The sequence below is a fragment of the Sebastes umbrosus genome, chromosome 4 (genome assembly GCF_015220745.1).
Source record: "Sebastes umbrosus isolate fSebUmb1 chromosome 4, fSebUmb1.pri, whole genome shotgun sequence".
In the NCBI taxonomy this organism is placed as follows: Eukaryota; Metazoa; Chordata; class Actinopteri; order Perciformes; family Sebastidae; genus Sebastes; species Sebastes umbrosus.
The window spans coordinates 29352746-29375127 of record NC_051272.1 but is presented as its reverse complement, the minus strand read 5'-3'; the positions used below and the strand labels follow the sequence as shown (position 1 = coordinate 29375127).

Here is a 22382-nt window from a genome sequence, read left to right as displayed (position 1 = left end):
CCTGGTCAAACATTATTCATGTACGTGTGAATAGATTGTAATATGCATGTGCAAAGATGACTACATTGTACAGGATGTTTTTGCATGCCACAGCTGGTAGCATCTGTCCATCTTTACTTACTCTAATGGTGTATGTTATTCTGTTACTGAATAATGGGTCAGACCTCTGTTTGTGTCCACAGAGTGTCAAAACCTTTTCACAGCTTGCAAATTCTATTATAATGAAATTGGCCTCCAAATTGCGTGTATATGAGTGTATGGTGGTGGCAGTCATTCAGCTTTGATTGATATGCAAATGTTCATATATTTGAAATGTTGTATGCATGATTAAAGTATTAATATTCTAATAATTTTAGCCTTAAGTTGCTTTCTGTGAAATAAAAACAAATTCCACTATAAAGAGAGTCAGAAGCCACAACAAGAGTCTTTTCCATGAGAGTGATCTGTCAAAGAATGCCACCGTTTGATGTCTACGCTGTCAAGAATAGGTAAATATAGGTAAAAATCTATACAGTTTGACAACCTAACAAAACTGTTTTGAGGGCACAGCTGTCCACACCTTTTTGAAAGCTGAGATATTTAAATATCTAGAATTCAAAACAGCTGTCAATTCACAGCTTGGCCTTCACAGAGTTGATATAGGTCAATGTGGAGTTTTTTTTTGTGAGTCCTTCCTTTGTCATGGTGTACTGTGGCTTGACAGACAGAATATAGGGAGCAGAGTATGGTGCCGTTTAGATCTGCTGTCACAGGACATCACAAGAGTGGATGCTGCTTTCTACTGCAAGGCGAGGGCTGCAACAAAGCCCAAAGAAAGCGGACCAACAGCAAACACTGGGATTAAAGTGATTTTTTAAGACAATTTAAAGTCTTTATGGTGCTAAATTCAATATCTAGAGCATTAATATAGCAGTAAAGATATGGTGGAGTAAAGTCTACCTGAGCAGAGAATGAAGTCGCCCTCCCCTCTGTGTGTTTTGTGTTCCTAGCTTCTCCTCGCTTTGTTGATATACAGTAGCTGAGCTGAGATGTTCATGCATGTGGCTAGCTTAAGGGCTGCTGCTCTGCACTGTTCTCATACGGCGGTTACAGTTGATAACGCCGTCCTGACCGTCTGACCGAAGCGTATAGCACCCACCCTGCGGTTCCAACCTCAGGTTAGTCCGTATTATTCGTCCGAAATTGTCGCATGTTAAAAAATAAATATGACCTCACGTTGTGTAAATCATGTTTACACACCGACTCCAAAACTTTCGTCTGTCATTAAAGTTTTCTGAACAGATTTGATTTTCTGCGTTTTTTCGTAGTTCTCGTCAAAAGGCAAAGACCTTAACACTGTTATCTCCGTCAGCAGCGCTGCTAGCTCCATTAGCTGCAAGCCGCCGGCTCACCATCGCCATGTTGAGAGGCAACAGAAATGCTCCAAATCACGTATTAAGCACCGATAAGCACCATTAAATTGAAGTCTATTATTTATAAACACACAGTACTAAAATAATTAGGCTGCACCCACAGACTCTTTGGTTTATATTAGTAATAACTGACTATTCTGGCAGTTAAGAGCTGCCTGTGTGTGGGAATCACAAAGAAACAGAACTTTTAACCTGAAAATAATCTCCACAGCACTATTTGTACCTGTATGCTTTTTGTCTACCCTAAATTTCAGCATCTCCAAGGTAAGCACGTACAAAGGACTCACCACACTTATTGCTGCGATGACCTGCATTACTGAGGGTCATCCTTCTACCTGTGTAAACAAGACTGTTATTTATCACTTCACGTTCTATCCTTCCTCTGTCCTAAGCCAATTAGGGTTCTTCCCCGCCACTCTCGACCCGACCCAGGCTTGTCATAACCGCAGCGATAAGCCCCGCACTCCTTCCTCTCCCTTCCTCGCTCCATTTTCCATCTCATTACCATTCATTTTCACCCTAATTGAGCTTAATAAGAAAATAATGTTTGACATTAAATCCTTGTGAACATGTGGCCAAGCTGATCGCTGTGTCTGTTTGTTCTTCCACAGCAAATGTTTACTTTGTCAGTGCTTTGTTTGTTGCTTCGCCTTGCTTGTTGTTCATGTAATAGCCTATTTAGCATTCCCAGTTTCAATCTGTCTTGCGCTGACCCCTCGCTGTTGTTATGCTGAAGTTAGATGGTGCTTTTTTCTTAAATGTGTTTCCTAAGTTTTGCTTAGTTTGTACTTTAACTTGCAGTAGTGTCTGCATCCATATATTTCAAGCTGCGCCTCCAGAACTCTGACCGCTGCATTTAGATACAAAGCCAGTCAACCTTATTGATTTAATTTTTTTCAAAGCCGTTGCCAATATTATTTTGATACACAATAACCTTGTGGGAAAGGTGGTCCGTTTCTTTGCCGATATCAATCAATCATCATCATGCCGTGAAATAGGGAGGAGAAGGAAAGAAAGGAAGCGGAAGGAAGTGGAGGGTCTGGTCAATACAACCTTGGCCGTCTGCACAACAGGATATTGATACATTTAAGGAAGAGTCCACAACTTAAACATCCGGGGAGGTTGGCAAGGCAGAAGACTGCCAGAGGATCAGTGTTGACTGGAGATTGACATATTACCCTGAACATAAGGAGCCACCATCTAGGGAGGGAAAAATGTAATCTATATCCAAAACAACATCCACTGTTATATCCTAAAGAAGTGCCTCGAGAGGAAACATGATGGCGTTCCATCATGACTCTTGATGGATAATAGATTTGACATTTACTGACATTTCCCTTCAAATGTTACTTCAAAAAGGGGCTGCACGGTGGTGCAGTGGTTAGCACTGGCGCCTCACAGCTAGAGGGTTGCAGGTTCAAATCTGGCTTGGGGCCCTTCTGTGTGGAGTTTGCATGTTCTCCCCGTGTTAGCGTGGGTTTTCTCCGGGTACTCCGGTTTCCTCCCACAGTCCAAAGACATGCAGGTTAGGTTAATTGTTGACTCTAAATTGCCCGTAGGTGTGAATGTGAGTGTGTCTGTCTCTATGTGTCAGCCCTGTGATGGACTGGCGACTTCGCCCAATGTCGGCTGGGATCGGCTCCAGCCCCCCCGCGACCCCTAACGGGATAAGCGGTTGCAGATGGATGGATGGATGTTACTTCAAAAACATCATGGATTGAAGATTAATACCATGAACATCTTGCATGTCTGCGTCTTGGTGTGACCAATCGTTAAATAATATGTCAACGTCTCAGACTTGAATGCACATTTACCTGCAAAGCACTGATGTGTGATTAAATAAACAGTATATATAAACCTGCAAGAACTAATTTTTTGGTCTCTTGAGGGCAGTTGGGAACTACTGTAGTATTAATGCCTCGATATTGTATGCCTCTGCCAACAAGACAAGTTGCAGTTTATATCCATGTCTATTCAAAATATCATAACTCCATCACTTTATCCTGTCAGACATGTGTGTGAAATTGTCATATTTAGCATATGAATTATTGAGTTATTGCCAAAAGTGTCTTTTGTGAGGTCACAGTGACCTTTGACAACGAAAATCAAATCCGGTCATTCTTGAATCAAAGAGGACGTTTGTGCCAAATTTGAAGAAATTCACTCAAGCTGTTCTTGGGATATCATGAGAATAGGACGGATGTGGGGTTACAGTGACCTTGACCTTTGACCACTAAAATCGAATCAGTTGACCTCTGAGTCCAAGTGGACGTTTGTGCTAAATATGAAGAAATTCCCCCCAGGCGTTCCTGAGATATTGCGTTCACAAGAATAGACCAGACAGACGGACGTACGGACTTATAACCCTGAAAGATAATGCCTCTGGCCACAAAGCTCTCGCTGGAGCGGAGGCATAAAAACATGTTTTGTGAGGTCACAGTGACATCGACCTTTGACCACCAAAATCTATTCAGTTCACCCTTGAGTCCTACAGGTGTTTCTGAGATGTTGCGCTCACGATAATGGGTCGGACGTCCGTGCATGCAGATGGACATACTGACGGACGGACAACCTAAAATCATTAAAGTTAACCAAAACAATTAGTTAGAAGACACTAAAACGAATGAGGAGTGAGAGGAACTGCAGTCACATGATGAATGTCTGTGGGTTTGTTTTCACATACGAGTAGTCATGTGATCCAATGTTAATGTAAAAATATTGATTATAGCAGCTTTAACAGATAACGTCTAACATGAAAGAAGGCTTTGCCACATAGTGAAAGACCCTGAGCTCCCTGTTTCACTTTGTCTATAAAATGCATTTAGAGTAATGGTGATTTTAATCTCCCTCTGAATATTTCATGTTTCATCCCCACATAAGCCATTAGCTACAGTATAGGAAAGGAGACAGCCTTAATGAATGTGACTGGGACAGCCTGCGAGGACCACTGGGCACTATAAAAGTGATGCAGTCGTCATTCTGCACACAGTGTTATACCATCGATAAAAAGGAAAAGCTGCTTTTGATAACAGACCCTTGTCCTGAGTTATGACGGGGACACAGACTTATTATCTCCTTATGATAAGAAGAGAGAGCAAGATATTGAATGCAGGCCTGGTTGGAAAGAGGACAAAGAAGGGAGGAAGCAAAGTGTACAGCACGTGTGTGTGCAAGCAACACATTCTCACTCCCAACTCGTCAAATAGTGTTGTTTGGTCAGTGCCCCTTGGCATTTGAGACCGACGCACACGGTACCCTCTTTACATGCAGAGTGTCCTTTCAAAATAAACTTTCACAAGAAGTTAGGTGTAGGCAACACAACCACATAGGCCCTGTTCAGACCTGGTATTAACATGCGTGTCCTCAGTGATCGGATCATAAACGGACAGCTCTAAGTACAGTAGTAGATGTGTCTGTGTTTTTGTTCCGCTGCTTTGCGCAGAGCTCACACCCGACCACCCGCCTGTTCTCTTTTCTTCCCTGGCTCTGTGGAGCGCTGTACCCCGCTGTTTTCTGGGAAAAGCAGCGGTGCCGGCATTGGCGGCGCGTCGGTACAATAACCTTTTATTTTGATGTTAATAAAATGTACCAGAATTAACGAATATGTAGGATATTACTACTGATATTCATGTAATATTATGTCACAACGGCTGCTGTATTAGCCATGTGTTTACTACGTGTTTATTTGCATATGGGGCGGGGAAGTGAGATCGGATCACAAGTGGCCACTCAAGACGCATGTGGAGACGCATTTTAATGCCAGGTGTGAACAGACGTACTTAAAGCTGTCCACTTTTGATCCGATCACTGAGGACACGCATGTTAATACCAGGTCTGAACAGGGCCTTAGTTAGGTTTAGGAAACGGTCATGGTTGAAGTTAACTTCACTAACTAGCGGCTCACGAGACTCACAGGACTGACGATAATAACGACTCTCTTGACTAAAGAGTCAACGATAATTTTAGTTTCACACGGGCCACAAACAGCGGTCTCCTGGTTGAAAGTCTTGTGTTTATTTGACCCATCCACCACCTCTCCCACCTGCTCTGAATGGACTCTCACACTTATTAATGCTACGTCACTTGCTCCGACTATCACGTAACGCTGCGGGTCAGTTTATATTGGAGTTAGTTGAAAGCCCGGTTCGTCAAATACTGTTGCTAAAGGGTGCCTCCTTGCGTTGGTTTCTGTTGCCGAGGGGCATTTACCAAACGCCGGTACTTGACGAGTTGGGAGAGAGAACGGGTTGGTGCGAGGGCATATGCACATGTATAGTATGTTTATAGAGAGGCGTACCAGCTTGTCTTCAGGGATTACAACTCTCAGGTTGGAAATAATGATCATTAGTGAAGCCATAATTAATGTCAGAAGCTAATTCACTCCAGGCCATTGAAACAATGGCATATTAGACTGGTTCAGTTTTTTCACTATGATGGAATTATTTAGCCATTGACTGAAGCCTTCAATTAAATCTCACGGCTATTATGGTCAGACTAAGAGGGCAAAATCACTCCAAGGGTTTTTTTTTGGGGGAAAAAAAAATGTTCATTTCAATCTTGGGTCAGCAGGCAGATACATAATCAAACTGAAAGCCATGACTTATTCTAATCGACTCATGTTATTTTAAGTTACGTGCATGGTGAACTGTTGTTAGATGTTGAGACAAGTTGAATATAAAAGTTATCTTTGCTCTGACTTGTCGTCGGCTACCTTTCTGACTGACAGTTTCAATAAAGTCTCCGTCTGAGTCTGTCACATGAGGCGTGTTTCCCATCACTGTTGTGTCGCATAATGACATCAACAGCAAAATGCAAGTACCGGAGGGCCACTTTTTTTAAATAGCTGATTCCAATAAACAACAGGCTCCTACCCAATCTTCCCTGTGAAACAAGAAGCAGCATCTGAGGCAGCAAAAAGACAAATCACTCAAAGATAAGGGTTAATATTGGTTCAGGAGCCTTCACACCACGGAAACAACTAAGTACAGGAAGATAAGGGATTCAAAGTTGAATCAGCTACTTTTGGACAGGTAATGTACTCGGGAATAATAAAATCTGCAGCTAGCTGTTCTAATAAATCACCCTTATCTTTCAATAGACTTGCTAGCCATGTGTGTATATACTGTGTTTGGATAACGTTGTCTTTCAGGTCATACGTCAGCAACAATCCACTCGCCATCTTAAAATGATATCAATTAATAAATCATATTCTAGTATTGAGTAAATCTACAAGTCTGTTGAGTCCATGCAGGATTGTGTTTCAAGCTCTCCACATGTCTCCTATTTTACTTCTGCCACCCTTCATCTTCTTTTTTTTCTCCTCTCAATCTCAGCTCAGTCATTGTGTCATTAAATATCTCTGTGCTGAGCTAAACTTTTCCATACCGAGCACAGTAAAATCTTTATGGAGAAGGTCCCCAGACCCTCATTCTCCGCTCTTCTCTCTTCTTCGCTGTCCTCTTTCCCAATTCTCTCATTGTCTTCCTCCCCAGAGTTTTTACGTACCAACTTTTGTTATAGCCGACAAGGGCCCAAAAACTTTCTTTCACTGAGCCTGTCACTACACTTTGAGGATATTGGAACAACTATTAGATAAGTGCGGTTGCTTTGAAGGTCTCCATGCGTGTGTCTATAATCTTTGTTTTGTAAATTATAGTAGCAGTGCTGACGGAGTGAAAAAAGTGTCTGCCTGAAGTCTAAAATTAATATACTGCGAGTACTTGAAAGAGGCACAATATGTACAGCTTATGAAATAACTGAAAGGTCTGTTTTAAGAATACAAACAGGGTTATTTCTTCTGAGCGTTATTGATGGATCAACAGGGAACCACACTTCTCTTAACAATCTCAGTATTGACCAAAAGGGCCAATTTGATGTCCCGGTATGACCCGACTTTCTCTAAAGCCCGTTTTCACTTATGCTGCCTGATTAGATCTCATTTCAACTCTTTGTTTCAACTATTATGCCTGGTTCAGACTACGCAATATTTTTGTCGGTTATGATGGTCACTAAGTTAGATTAGGCAATTGAGAGTCATAAATTCTTGTTGTGACTTGACCGAGTGACATGACAGACTACACGTTAGTCCCCTACCAATCATCACTAGTCGTGTTGTGAGGGCGTGATGTCATCAGGAAGGAAGCTTGATGCTAATGGCAGTAGCTTACTCATCAGGTTGCTGAAGTGCCTCTGCTATTTCACGCCAGCTTTATTTGTTTTTTTTTCACTCTGTGATGGTAGTCCCTCAAGGAAACATCAAAAAAGCTAGGGTGTTGCCATAACATTAGCTCCACAAACCTTTCCTACATATTACAATTCAACCTCACAGCACCAACATCGCTCCTCCTTTCACTTCGCCATTGTTTAAGGTTGTGCGCGCCTGCTCGCCAAGTTACGGCCACGACGGAACACATTATGGAAAGCAAAAAAAAAAAAAACGGTTGTCGTCTACTATGACACACTACACGAGATAAAACAAGAGATTGTCGTTTGATCAGATCCGACACCCTACTAACATGACATGACATGTATTGGTTGATACCAATGGATTCCTTAGGTTTTCTCGCTTCATATGATACCAGTATCATCACTCTAGCTTTAAGACTGAGCTATAGCCTCTCAGAGACAGTAATGTCCGCCGGCCATCCCGCAGGTCTCAGAGAGTTTGATAATTATTTTTTAGGGGTGCTGAAATGAAATTTAGGTGCGCTTGGGCACTCCTAAAAAGAGTCTGAAATTGCCAGTGACACTGTTTAGAGGCTAGAAAAAAAAGCCACCACACTCCAAACTCTTAAAATGCAGAGTATCACTCTTAATAAAAGACTCATCCACACCACTTTTACATTTGGAGAAAGCCAAGTTTGACCGCCCCCGCCGGGCCTAAGCCGCCCTCCTCATTTGCTCCATTTACTTCAAGAATGTAATTTTGGACTAAGGGAGCGTACATGTCAAAACTCCGAATTACCAAGTTCAGCTCACACTCATGGCTCACCCCTGGCTCACTGCCATACTGTAAGGGGTTAAACATGTTGCTCTTTTTTACATTTGCTTTCCTACAACTGTGTAAACCCAGATCTACACAGTGTAATGGCCACAGTGTGGTGTCAACAGAGGGCATGACCGTGAGAAATACTGCTTCTATTACTGGGTCATCATTCCCTTCCATATTCAGAGTAACATATTATTCATTTATACTGCAGCTGATGTCTTGTTGTATGTTTTCCTAGCAGACCATTCTATCTGTTTAACCAGATTATTCATGAGATACAGGGATGCTCAGTTACTGGGTGTCAAAGGTGCTTGTAAACAACCTGAACCAGACCGTAGCCACTGAAAGCCAATGTCCTGGTTACACCATGCATGTAATAGTAAGCGGGGGAAGACTAAATACATTTGGTGAATGTGTGTGTCGCGCCTCTCCGCCTTCCTCTCTGTTCGTCTCATGCCTGCTCTCCTCTCACATCTGTTGCTGTTTACGGAGTGAATTATTTCTGACTTTTTACAAAAGCCAGTTAGCTTATCAACAGCTTGCATCCAGCTGAACACCCGCACTCGCGTCTGGTTTCAGAAAAACGGGATAAGATCAATTGACTGACTCAAAAAGTAGATTTTCTCTGCCCCCTTTCTGTTACAGGGGAATGGTTTCGTCAGACAGACAGCCCCGAGGGCACCAAACCCAGCAGGCACCTCAAACAGACACTAATGTTCTTTCATCGCACTCACCCACTTCAAACTGATAGCATTATTTCGTCTTTCACAACATGCGAAGCCCATCCGTTCCCAAATAACGCTGTCCATGAATGTATAGTCTTGTTACAAAATCAAAGTGCTCTTTCCCTAAACCCCCTCACTGTTCTGTTGTTTTCCATATGCCAGTATGCTGAGCATATGCTACAGTCGAGAGAGATTGATCAAAGTGGATTTTTCTTTGAACTACAATTTCTCATGAATAACTTGACCGAGTTGAAAAGGAAATAATCAGTGAGCAAAATAGGAACTGCGTGAACACTGAGACTGACAAGGAAACAATAAATGTGTCAGAGAAATAGTGGCCAGGTGGACAGAAAGGAGAGGAAAGAACATACACACAAACACAATAAGCAGCACACACACACACACACACACGCACACTGACCTGGTAGGAGTCAATGGCCTCCCGGTCCAGTGAGCGTCTAACTGACACGTCTCCTGTGTATTTGTCAATGGTGAAGAGACCTTTGGGATCCTGGTCAGCACCGGGGCCTGTCAGACGGAAGATATGGTTCTCTAACATCTCTGTTGAAATCACCTGCAGACACACACACACACACACACACACACACACACACACACACACACACACACACACACAAACATCAACAACTCGAACAAGATTTTCCCATTTATTTCTGAGTAAGCCTATTTCCCGAAGCAAAGAATTGGTGAATTACTGCTTCCATTTTTTTTTTTTTTTTCATTTTCGAAGCTATGCGTACTGAAAAACACTTATTAGAATTTGTTGATACACATTTGAGCAAAAGGAGCTTACTGCGCCTTGAATGGTGATGCAAATCCCTGATAGCTCGCAATTAAAAATGTATATCAGACAAGACTTTGATTTGATTTCATCAGTTGGTAAGAAAGTTAGCATCGTTTCTCTGAGCGTCGGAGGCCCGCTGTGACCACTTGTTAATGCATGCTAGGATTCCTTTCAGATAAGGAAAGTGGAACAGTTAAATAAATATAAAAATCCATCCCTTAATAATTAAGTGTGAATGTTATGTAGATGAGCGTTTTTTCGGCGTGTGAGGAAAGATTTAGAACCAAATGCTGTGAAACGGCCTCATACAGTAGTGGTGTTTTTCAGGAGTGTTGCCAAGTTGGTTGGCTGACAATCCTATTCTCTGAGACAGGAGTAATCTGAACCAGGGACTTTTGGATGGATATACTCACATGAGACTGCCGTAGCCAGCAGCATCCACAGATAGCCCAGCAACAGGAACAGGCAGGTTAAAAAAAGAAACACACAGAAAACACAACATGTTAGATTCATAGAGCACCAAGAAAAACAGCAACAGGAGTCAAAGACCTTGTAGATCTTTACAGGTCCTGAGTTCAGGGCAGATGTGAGAGAGGGAAATATGATAAAATAATCAACCAAAACTGCTAAAACTTCTTGTGTAGACAAACTCTACAAAGCTTTGCACTTTATAACACAACGCCTACATCCAGATTCCCAGTATATTGCTTATTCATTTTTCACATTTTGATATGTCATAGTAGGAAATTGTACATTAAAGGATACATTCTGTAATTTTCAACCTGGACCCTATTTTCCCACGTTTTTGTATCTAACTGACTAATAGGGACAACAATTTCTGAAATTACACCATAATTGAGGGATAACGCTGTAGATGGCAGCTGCTCACGGGGCTGCAATATAGTGCTATTGGGGCAAGCTGGCATCGTCATTTACGTCCGCTAAAAGTGCTTGTTTTAGCCATGACAGGCTCTGATTGTTATTATAAGTGTTTTACATTATGGAAAGAGTCTTGCTCATAGGAGAAGTCTCGATCTGAAATCTGAAACGTAGCTATAAACGGCTCATTCTAAGGTAACGAAAACACAACTCATTTTCAGGTGATTACACACTAAGGAAAAGACACTTATTAATATTATATTCCATTTCTGCCAATAGATCCCCCTAAATGCTGGTCATTTAAGGATAGCTAGTAAATAGGTAACTGGAGCCAGAAGCCGGTTAGCTTAGCTTAGTATAAAGACTGGAAAAAAAGGAAAATAATTAGCCTGGCTCCGTCCAAAGGTATCTCCAAAGTTCACTGATTACCACGTCATGTTTTTTCATTTAATCCTTACAAAAAGTGTTAGAGGAGGTTACGTACTGGACTATTTCTCTAGCTTTGGACAGAGTCAAGCTGTTTCCCCCTCTTTACACTCTTTTATGATAAGTTAAGATAAGTGGTTGCTGCCTTCAGCAAGTTTGTTGTTACGATTATAACTGACAGCTTAAAGTATTTTGAGAATGAAGATCAGCCCGTAAGCATTATGTACAGTTCAGACCGAAGGTTTTTAATGTTCCCAGACCTTTCCCCCGTCTGGATGTAAACACCCTCAAAGTAAAGCTGAAAGTCAGCACTTTAACCTCATAATCGTGTTTCCATCATTTCAAGTCCATTGCTCTGGCGTACAGAGCGGACACCACAACAATCTGTCTAAATACTTATAGACTGTCTAAATACATTCAACTGCCAGTGTATGCTGCAACCCACATAAACACACACAGGGTGACATCTTTCTGGGCCTCAGCACTGTCAAGGATGTAAACGGTTCCCCCTGCACCGTGCCTCATGATCAGACGGCTGCCATGAGGTCACCTTTAATGAGAGTGCGCTTCCACGGGATGGCAGCTAAAATGACGGCCTTTCTACTCCTCACTTGAAAGAGCATGGGAGATGAGACTGCAGTGTTACAACCCTATGCCAGACGGAGCTCGAGCCCTTATAGCATCTCCAAAGCTCTGTGCCATTTATCTCCATGTCCCGCTTCATCTTCCCCCTCTGTTCCCTCTCGCTCTCGGGCTCCTTGCTCCACCGCTTGTTACTTTCTCTAATGTGTCCGTCCTTGCTCTTCTGCTAAGCGTCCATATCTCATTCTCCATTCATCATTTTCCGCTTCTCTGTACTGCATCCTCTCGTGGTCACTGCCTCTGCTCTTTGTGTTTGTCATAGCGAACGAAAGAAAGTGAGGAATGTCAAAAGTGTAACAAAAGCATTCATTTGTGGATGATACTCGAGTATCTCCTCTCTTCTGTCCTATCTTGTCTGATCTTTCTTCTTCCCCTTTTTAACTTATACTAACCCTCCTCTCCATCTTTCTTAGCCTTGTTCTTTCCCTTGTAAGCTTTTTTGTTTTAACAGCAGTAACATTGAGGGTACTTTCTCTTATTACGAGTTGTGTTAGAAACCCCTGATCACACAGTAAGTCCATTATTGTCTATTTTCCACAACTTTCTATCCGTGTGGGGACATAAATGTTGATATATAAGACCCATCTATGCGCACACACACACACACACACACACACCCACAGGTGCAATAGCTGCCATTCAGGAGATATTTCTGAGCTGTAATCACAGTGGCAGCCGACACCTGCTGAGAGTGACAAACTGGGTCAGATGAAGAAAAAAGAATGAGGTGCAACATTAGTTGGATTCACAGATGGCTCTGCGTCAAACTTGGAAGGATGTGGGGTGGGGGGGAGAAAGAATGGACGTACAGGGAGGATGTTGGGGGGTGTGAGGATACAGAAAGAGAGAGAAAGTGAGGGAGGAGGAAGTGTGAGAGAGGGAGAGATCGCTGATAAAGACGCAGTAACTTCAGCTGAAGAGTAACTGAAGTGTCAGGAGAAGTTTAGTGTTTAGGAGACGTCTCTGTGGGGGGGGGTGAGGTGTTCATCTGCACACACACACACATACACTCCGACTCTGACAAACGTGCACCCAGTGGCTTTGTCTCCGCTGAGTCTGTCTCCCTCGGTGTGTGTGGGAGGACTGACGGGAGGATCTCACCTCTTTCCATCAGCTCTCATTACCAGCAGAGCAGACATGAAAGACTGTGGGGCTTGTGATACTGCGGGAAGGATGACAGGAGGTGTGGCGCGGCTCCGCAACACCAAACACCTCCGAGCGCACGGAGAGAGAGAATGAGCACCACCGAAACAATGGAGCGGCACCTGAGTGTGCGTGTTTGTGTGTATTTAAGCTTGATAACGTCTCCTGCTGTTTGTGTTTCCTGTCAGGTGTCAGGAGGGCAACAAACAAAAAACCTGTGGAGTAGCAACACAGGTATGTGCAAATACTCAGACGTCTTCTCAGAAAATTTGTTATGTAACTTGTAAAAATCCACGTGCTTTGTGTGTGCGTGTGTCAAAAATCTGCTGTGCGAAGCAAAGTGTGCCAAAGAAAGTGTAAGTTGGTCCAAAGAAAACATCATTACACTGAATCATTATCATGCTAATTCTGAATAAACACACACACACACACACCCCAGACAAACACACACACACACACACACACACACACACACTCCCCATGTCCTTGTGCTTTTTTTGAGGGAGAATGAGGGAGGATTTCAACTCTGTGTGTGTGTGTGTGTGTGTGAGAGAGAGAGAGAGAGAGAGAGAGAGAGAGAGAGAGAAGAGAGTTGAGAAGAGTATGCAGTAGCATCCCTCAGTGGTGCTTCTGTTATCCCTATCAAGGTCATACAGCCAGCTGCGAATGACAATCACTGGCCATGAAAGGACTCCTGGGACCAGGCCAGGCATGTATGTGTCTGTATGTGTGTGTGTGTGTGTGTGTGTGTGTGTGTGTGTGTGTGTGTGTGTGTGTGTGTGTGTGAAAGAAGAAGAGAGAGAAAGAGAGAGAGAGAAAGAGAGAGAGAGAGAGAGGAAGCACTGAAGTGATGGTCTGATTGTGCGTGTGAATGTGAGTGCATTATTGCGCGTGAGACCCCGAGTGTACAAGAGTGTGTGCAGTATGTGTGTATGTGTGTGCGTGTGTATGTGTGTGTGCGTGTGTGTGTGTGTGTGTGTGTACACAGGCATGCCAGGCTTGGACCAGTGCTCTGTCTGATTGTCCTGCCACTCCAGCCTACTAATAAGAGGGAAGAGGCGAGGTGGAAAAGGCCCGGTGAAGACACGGACGGGTAGAACTGACCGAGTCCTCAGCGCAGAACGATGGGGAAACAATGGTGTCAATTAGCTGGCTTTGATTGGCTAGCCTAATCATTACCCATCAGCCACTACTGTGTCCTGAGCCAATCACAACAAGCCCTGAGAGGGGCAACAATCAAGAGGGACCCTTGTTGAAAAAAACAAAAACAAATGGGAAGACAAGAGTGTCATTAAGCGGCAAGACTGTGTTAAGAGGGTCAGCAGGGACTGTTGCCGTGGGAGATTCTGTCGTTTTTCTGCTTTTCTTTCAAGGCAACAACTGAACAATGTTTTAATTCACACAACTATAAAAAGGCTAACTTTGACAATTGCAGTATTTTGAAGGGGACATATTATAAAAAATGTTAGGTTATATTTGGGTTTCTACTAGAATATACTTTCTTTTTTTTTTATTATTCTTTTTTTGGCATTATTCAAGCCTTTATTTATAGGACAGTGGATAGTCTAGAAAGGGAGAGAGAGAGAGGTGGTGACATGCGGAAAGGGCCGCAGGTTGGATTCGAACCATGGCCTGCCGCGGTTAGGACACAGCCTTATGGGCGTCCGCTCTACCAACTGAGCTACCGAGGCGCCCACTAGAACATACTTTCAAGTTAAAAAAATATATATTTTTCTAATCCTATCCTTTGGATACGCTCTATTTTAGCGCCTGTCTCTTTAAGCCCCCCTTCCGAAAAACTCCAGTCTGCTCCAAATCTGATTGGCTTGTTGAATCACATGTTTTCTGATCTAGGCAGGCCACAAACAACTGACTGGGGTGTCTCATTTCACATTTTGACGGCTGGTAGACACTCCAGATACCCAAATGTATGTGCACAAGCATTGAAAAAGTCAGTTTTTCAAAATAGGCCCCCTTTAAGGTTATAATCTCAAAGATCTCTGTTTTGTTGTCTTTGGTGGCACCTACGGCGATAAGCGGTAATTGCATTAGTGCTTTTGGTTCTCACTTCACAACTTTGCGCCACTTTGGATTTTTCCTGGATATGTCACCACAGACACCCAGATAGTATTGCTGCAAATGCAAGGGCTTTCATCACCATTGTGTTACCTCATTTGGCGATAGTGACTTAACAGACAGACATCTAACTATAAAGCAAGGAATATCTGTCTGTCGGTCTGTGTGTCTTTTGCATATCTCAAGAACTGTTCATTCGATCTACTTCACATTCGATGGGTGTATTGCTAGGGACCCAAGGGAGTGCCACGTCAAATTTGGTGCAATTTGGACACGCGACACTTTCAATATTAATAAACTGTGAATAAACAAGCGAACAGTGCTCTGTGCAGCACGAAGGCAGGGCTTCAGGCCTCTGCAGACTGAGTCCAGCCAGTGGGCTACCTCCAGGTCTGAAAAGTGAAGCCAATGCGGAAGTGCTTTAAATTTACATTCTTTCTAATAGCCAGCAGGGGCGACTCCTCTGGTTGCAAAAAGGAGTCAGATTGTATAGAAGTCTATGAGAAAAAATTGTAAACATGAGTTCACAGTCCATGAGTTCACAGTTCACATCCCTTTCACAGTGTGTTCTCAGTTCATGAAAGTAAATTATAACCTTTTTTATCGTCTGAAAATGTCTCATTCAGCGTTTGGTTGTACTTAGCTCCACCCTCTCGTGTCATTTCTATTTGCAAAAAAACAACATGGCAACAGGCAGATACCAAGGTAGCGACGTCCAAAATGCTGAACTCAAAGCTTCAAAACTGCAGTGACTATGTCCACTTCTTATTCATACAGACATTATACAGTCTGTGAGTCCAGCCCGTCGTGGGCCTTTACAGGCTCATTGACTGCATATCAATTTTGCTGCCGGTTGCTTGATGTACTAACGTTACAACCAAAGTCTTCCTCACTTCCCTGGAGTGACGATCAGTTCTTGACAATGATTCAAGCAGCTCTTCAGGGGGTCAAGCAATCGGCCCGCTCCGGGAGCCAGTTGGCCAGTTCTGAACGGGCATGCACTCCAAACGAACACATCAGAGACGGAGCTGCACTACTTTATTTAGATGAAAGTCTTTAAGATTATCACTTTAAGGAATTTCAAAGTATATTTTAAGACTAGACAAAAAAAAGTACACCGTAAAAGAATCCAAAGATGAATAATTATGTTTGAATTTAATGCCTGCAGCCATGGTGAAGGGCTACGGCTGCCTGTGTTAGCTCGCTCAGGCAGCAGGATGAGCATTCACTTAGTCTTGCTTAAGCTCACGCAAGGACAGCATCTCTTGGGCAGTTCCCGCCCGACAAATCTGTTTTTTATTGCTTCTCCTTGTTTTTTTTTTGTTTTTTTATTAAGCTTCCCTCATCAAAATGGATTTGACATCTGCTCAATGTGACCGGGGGTCCGGGCATGAATTGGAATTTACGTGAGGCGGTTTTAACTCACCGCCGGCGTACATCCGCCACAAACTGGCATGATTAACATGCCGAAAGACAGACGGGGAGAAAAAGGCAGGGACTTTCTGGTCTTCCTAAGACAATTAAGAAAATCAATTAGACTAAATGACGAGGCCCGCAGGCTGCCTGCTTTCTAATGCTGTAACATCTCACAGCACAACTCCCTCACTTCCTGCTTGGAAGCTTAAATCCCTGGTATTGAATGGCTGTTTTATGAGAGGAGGAGCAACGAAACGAGACTAAGATAGATAAACTGGATGGGAGAAAAAAAAAAGAAGATAGAAACAGAGTTATAAAGGAAGAAAAAGAAACATGTAAGAGTTGACAGACACCAGGTAGAGGGCAGCAAGACAGAGGGGAGAGACAGACTGACAGGCAGAGGGAATCAGGACGCAATCTGCACTGAAACAATGGAACAAAGGTGCCAGACGTGTCTACTCTCCTTACTATATTAGCTGGGGCTGCAGCCCAACCAGGCCCTCATTCCTCTCACCAACAGTGCTTTATTGGAGCTGTCATGTCAAGTCAGACACGTTGTGTTGATTTGTGAGCTGGTAAGGAAGGATAAACACAGGTTGAATGACTGACAGCTCCAGTGCAGAGCGGGAAGTTAAGATGGCTTTATAGATTGACGTGTTTGAGATTTCATGCTGATACATCTGAGATTTCCATTTGTTATTTAATGGGGCTGTGTGTGTTTCTTTTATTTTTAGAGTGTGCATTTGCACGTTTGCCTGTGTGAATTTTTGAATTTGTGTTACTGTTATAGGCTTTTTGAAATTAGTAAGCATCCAATAAGGTAGTGAATTCAGTTTTGTGGAAGGCCTATTTTGCAGTTATGACCCCCAAACTCATCCATCCATCCATCCATCCATCCATCCATTTAAATAATCATACCAATGGGCAGTTCAGGGTGTTTTTACATATAGTCCCATTTAAACAAACCAAACTCAGTCCTCTTAAAGTGGACCAATAAGTGGACCAACTGAAAAGGGACTCTTTCAGTCCTCTTTCTGTTCACACTATAGTTTCGATCTTCATCCCTCTGCATGTCAATGTTTTCCCCTTCAGTGACATTTTTAGGGTTTGGCAAAGACGCTTCCACATTGAATACTGTCCAATTCATCATAAAAAGGGCAATTGTCTTTTATGTCCGAGGATTCTCTGCTTGTTTTCCCCTCTTTCCCTCTCTATTTTATATTGCTGTGAAAACATCTCCTTCAAACAACTGTATTTATTCAAGTTACTTGCCTGAACCTACATTTTACAAGATTACATTTGAACACATTATGATAACGTCCAATAGTCATTTTTACTGAATAGAGCTTGAATGTATCATAATATAACTCAATGGACTCTCCGTTAACTTTAGCTGTTAGCTCCGTTATTTACGCTGCTTTCAAATGAAACTTGTGAGCTTGTGTTTACAACATGGGAAGCAACATAGGCTAAACATTTAGCAACCTAGCAAGCAGGTAACATAATAAGGTAATTCCACTTACGAGGCTGTGAATACCACAAGAGGGGGGCGTTCATATTGACTCTTCTCATGAACACAGTAAACACGACCCCATTTGAAGGCACCACTTGCCATGCAGGACTGTGATGCCCACCAGCTGCTAACAGCTTATGTTTTAGCTCTCTTTCTGCGGTTTCAACACTGATTTGTTGTTCACAATGTCACATTATCAGGGATCAGCGACTAGAAAGCAGTAATGCCAATCTGCTGATTGTATATCTTTATTGAATATCGACCGATAATGACCAGCTGCTGATCAAATGGGGCATTCCCTAACGGCAAGCCTAGTGGGCTAAAGGCAAAGGGCAAAGTGAAGCCTGAGCACATTGTGTTCTCAATGCATAGGTTAAGCGAACCTCAACACAGACTCAAAGTGAACCGTACTACTACTACTACTACTACTACTACTACTACTACATACGGTTAGTTTCAGAGGAGTCTGAGTTCTTTTGGAGTGTTCACGTATGCGTAAAAAATGCTGACTAATCACTCTGCGTGCGTTTAGGGCTGAAAGGGACGAAGTGTGAAAACACCCTAAGAGTTTCCAAATAATCTAACCTGCGCTTCTATGGGAAAAAACCCACATAGACATGAGAAGAACGTGCAACAAGACAGAAAGGCCCCTACAGGTTCTGAGGGGTAGCATGTTCTCACTGTGAGGAGAGGTGAGCAACTTGTTTTGTTTCAGTTTAAGAAATGACCAACTGCACTAATCACTATGGAGCACTCTGAGATTCTATGTTAGATATTTGGACCAACCCTTTTATAACTACATTTTACAGGATGCGAGCCTTGGCTGGATTAGGTTAGATAAGTTTGTCATTTATCAAAAATCTGTTTATACTTACAGTGTCCTTTATACATCTACAGTACTTTCCAGCTGGAATCTGACTACTGTGTCTGCGCCCAGTCTAAACAAACCATGTCAACCAACACAAACATATTCATCACATAAAGAGGGGTTGACAGCTATCTGTCACACCATCAGACTTTGGTCATCACCTGGGATTGGCCTGCCACAAGATTTGATAGAATCCTAGTTTGTTTTTTTTTACATTGGGAGAATTTCAATTTGAAACCTCCATGAGATGAAGGGAAAACTGGGAGACAACTGATGGCTTGTCATTAGACTAACAGGTGCAAAATCAGGTATAAAAAGCAAAATCCTAAACTTTCCACTGATGACTAATACAGTTAAAATTTGTTTTTTCAAAATTTGCAACACTTCAGCATTTTCAGCCTTGCCTCCCACACTCATTACAGTACACAACTCAGGGAACATAACAGCAGCTTGCTGCCACAATAAATGCAGGTGAATGCATGCTTATATGAGCACTGGTGGACAAGATAGATGCTTTCTTGATGAGCGTATTGGATTTGAGGTACAAAGGGCAAAGCATCCAGGAACACCTCTGGGCAGTGAGGTGACTTTAGCATAGTTTCCACTATGTCTGCATTGAAAGACTTGTGATGCACACTGGTCCAAGCAGACTGTATACAGACAGGGGTTAAAGAGGGATCAGGCAGGTGGGTGGAAGCATTTTTGACGTTCGTCACTCATGTGTCTTGCGGAACAGAAATGCCTCTATTTCATTAAATGTACTACCATAGGGGGGCCAGAGGGGTGTCCAGGCTTAATATTATGGGGGCACTGGCCCCTCCTTGCCCGCCTTAGAGCCGGCATTACTCTCAGAGAGACACCCACGTGTTTTTACACTTCAAATCTATTTGTGTCGCGTTTAGTGAAGCGTAATTTGAATATATCCCGCTGTATATATGTTTTGAACTTATTAGCTCTTAACTAACTTATTAACTATAGTGCTATCAAAGTTAACGCTAAATTAGTTTTGATGCCACTGATTTCTTCAACGCATGAACGCAAGTTGCAATTTTTAGGTTGTAGCGGGCTCAGTTTTAAAGCTAGAGTGAAGAACTACTAGTAGTACGGGTATCATTTGAAACTAGAAAAAACCCAAGGAATCAATTGGTACCAACCATGTCATACTAGCTTGTCACAAAGGAGGCTAAATACCGCTCCAAACGTTCATTAAATTGTGGAGGCTTGGCCATTTTCAATGGGGTTCCTTGACCTCTGACCTCAAGATGACCTCAGCTGTTGTTGCCTGTTGAGGCTTCAGTTTGCCATGTTATGATTTGAGCATATTTTTTTAGGCTAAATGCAGTACCTGTGAGGGTTTCTGGACAATATGTGTCATTGTTTTGTGTTGCTAATTGATTTCCACTAAAAAATATATACATACATTTGCATAAAGAAAGCATATTTGTCCACTCCCATGTTAATAAGAGTATTAAATAATTGACAAATCTCCCTTTAAGGTACATTTTGAACAGATAAATAATGTGCAATTAATTTGCAATTAATCGTGATTAATTAAGATTGACAGCTCTATAATTAACTATATCTACATTGATAGCTCAAGGCTCCCAGTCTGTCTGTCAGCTCGCCTGTTTTGCTACAGGCAGATTCCCCTCACTCGTGCTAGTGCACATGAGCCTCAAAACCCTGAGGAGGCCTGAAAAACTTTTTTGGCATATGCGCCCAGTGAGCAATGTTCATTGGAACGAATGGGGGACCATCTTGGGACACGGTATCCAGTTCCTTTAGTACATCCATGGTACATACAGACTGTTAGGGAAATATGCAATCACAATACAGGCACAGTCAGATTGATTATACAGAATCACTGATTAGTACAGTACTGACGAGGACAAATTATTGTTGAACACTGAGGTTACCCAGCCTGCTATAATAAAGCCTGACTCACACATAATCTCAGACATGAGCAAAAAAAGGTTTGAGGAATAAACATTTAAACTACTATTGAGTCGAAACGTGTTGGTTATCTATGTATTAATAAATGACTTTCACTTAAAGGGACTGTTTGTAACTTTTTAAGCGTATAAATGTACCGGGTCGGGATCCCATGCGCGCTCGCGTGTGGCCGGAGTCACTGCTCCGCTGCCTGCTTGCCTTCACACACAGAGCGCGCGCTGTCTCGTTCCACCTCTACTAGACGTGAACGCGCGCTCAATCCACACTGCAGAAGAGTTAGTAGCTCTGAGAATATCTAGTGAATGTACAGTAGACGTTTGTGCAGAAATAAATGCTGCAGCTCCTCCAGACCAACAGAGGTTTCCCGTGTCTTGTGAAGTGACGGGGCTCCTCAGCGAGAAACGTCATCGGGCGCAGTCGGGAGGCGAAAACGTTTCTCTTCCTGCTTCAGCACCGACCCGCTTTTGCTGAAGCAGGAAAAGCCAACACTAGGATCAGCAGTGATTCATGGAGAGACCTTCGTCTGGTCAGCTAACATTACTGCCAAGCAGGTGAAATATAGAGTGATATTGTGCTTTTAGCTGACGTGTGTCTCCTCACTGTTTTGAGCGATGCTCGTTCATGTCTATTTAGAGCGAGCAAGCGCGAGCCCGACGCTGACTTTCGTTTACTTAACGGCCACAGGTGTCGCTGTTAACAAGCAATTCTGAAAGTTACAATAGTCCCTTTAAAGTAAGCTGGACATCATCATTTTTCATTCTCACTCAACCACTTGCCCTATCCTTGCAGAGCACCTGGTCTTAAACTCCAATATTACCAACATTAAGTTTCTTGACCCAGTGCAGCACTGCACTATTTTTTCTTCAGACATTTAAATTTTAATTTATTGAAAGGATGGCCCCTTGAGATGTAGCTTCTCACTTTACTTGAGCTGTGATTGATTTATCCTCCTGAATACTTGAGCAGCTTAAAAAATGCTCCTATCAGCAGTGACTGAAGTGGTGTGTACTAAGAGAAAAAAAAAAAAAATTAAGCATATCAATTTCATTGCATGCTCCAGCTGCTGTGTGAGTTGTTGTGAGCTGTTTATGGACCCCCAAGGGAGGGCAGGGGGGGAGACCTCTGTATCAAAACAATTCCACAGCTAGCAGGAGGTGTGACATAAACAACAAGGTTCTTACCCTTCCCCTGTGAGTCCCGCTGACAGCCAGCCCACCCTCGCCCCTCCGGCACACGCACGCAGGTATACGTGTGCATGCACGCCCGCAGTTCTACATTTCAAAACCGTAGCCATCGCAATCTCACCTCTCTCCCCTTCTTCCCATTCCTTATCTCACGGAGAGAAGGAGGGGAGCATGAAAAATGAATGGCTGCCATATGGAAATGGTAGGTTACATAAGAAGAGGGAAGCTATTGGTGTGGAAAATCAATTTCGCCAAGTCGTCGACATATAGCCTCTATTGGGTAAAATAGCCCACATTAGCCTGTCTTCTCATGCAAAGCTGACTGTGGAGGTAGGGGGAGAAGGATGGAGGG

At 42.9% G+C, this 22382-nt stretch overlaps 1 protein-coding gene across 1 annotated transcript in view; it reads right to left on the bottom strand.

The window, feature by feature from the left end:
• The window catches only part of cdh13 (cadherin 13, H-cadherin (heart)), a 431422-nt gene that overhangs the window by 223736 nt on the left and 185304 nt on the right, over positions 1-22382 (bottom strand). Inside the window, exons 5-6 of the mRNA XM_037766589.1 lie at positions 10344-10349; positions 9547-9699 (exon numbers count right to left, since the gene is read on the bottom strand). Coding sequence (XP_037622517.1) covers positions 9547-9699; positions 10344-10349 — 159 coding nt within the window. The remainder of the gene's footprint in view (positions 1-9546; positions 9700-10343; positions 10350-22382) is intronic.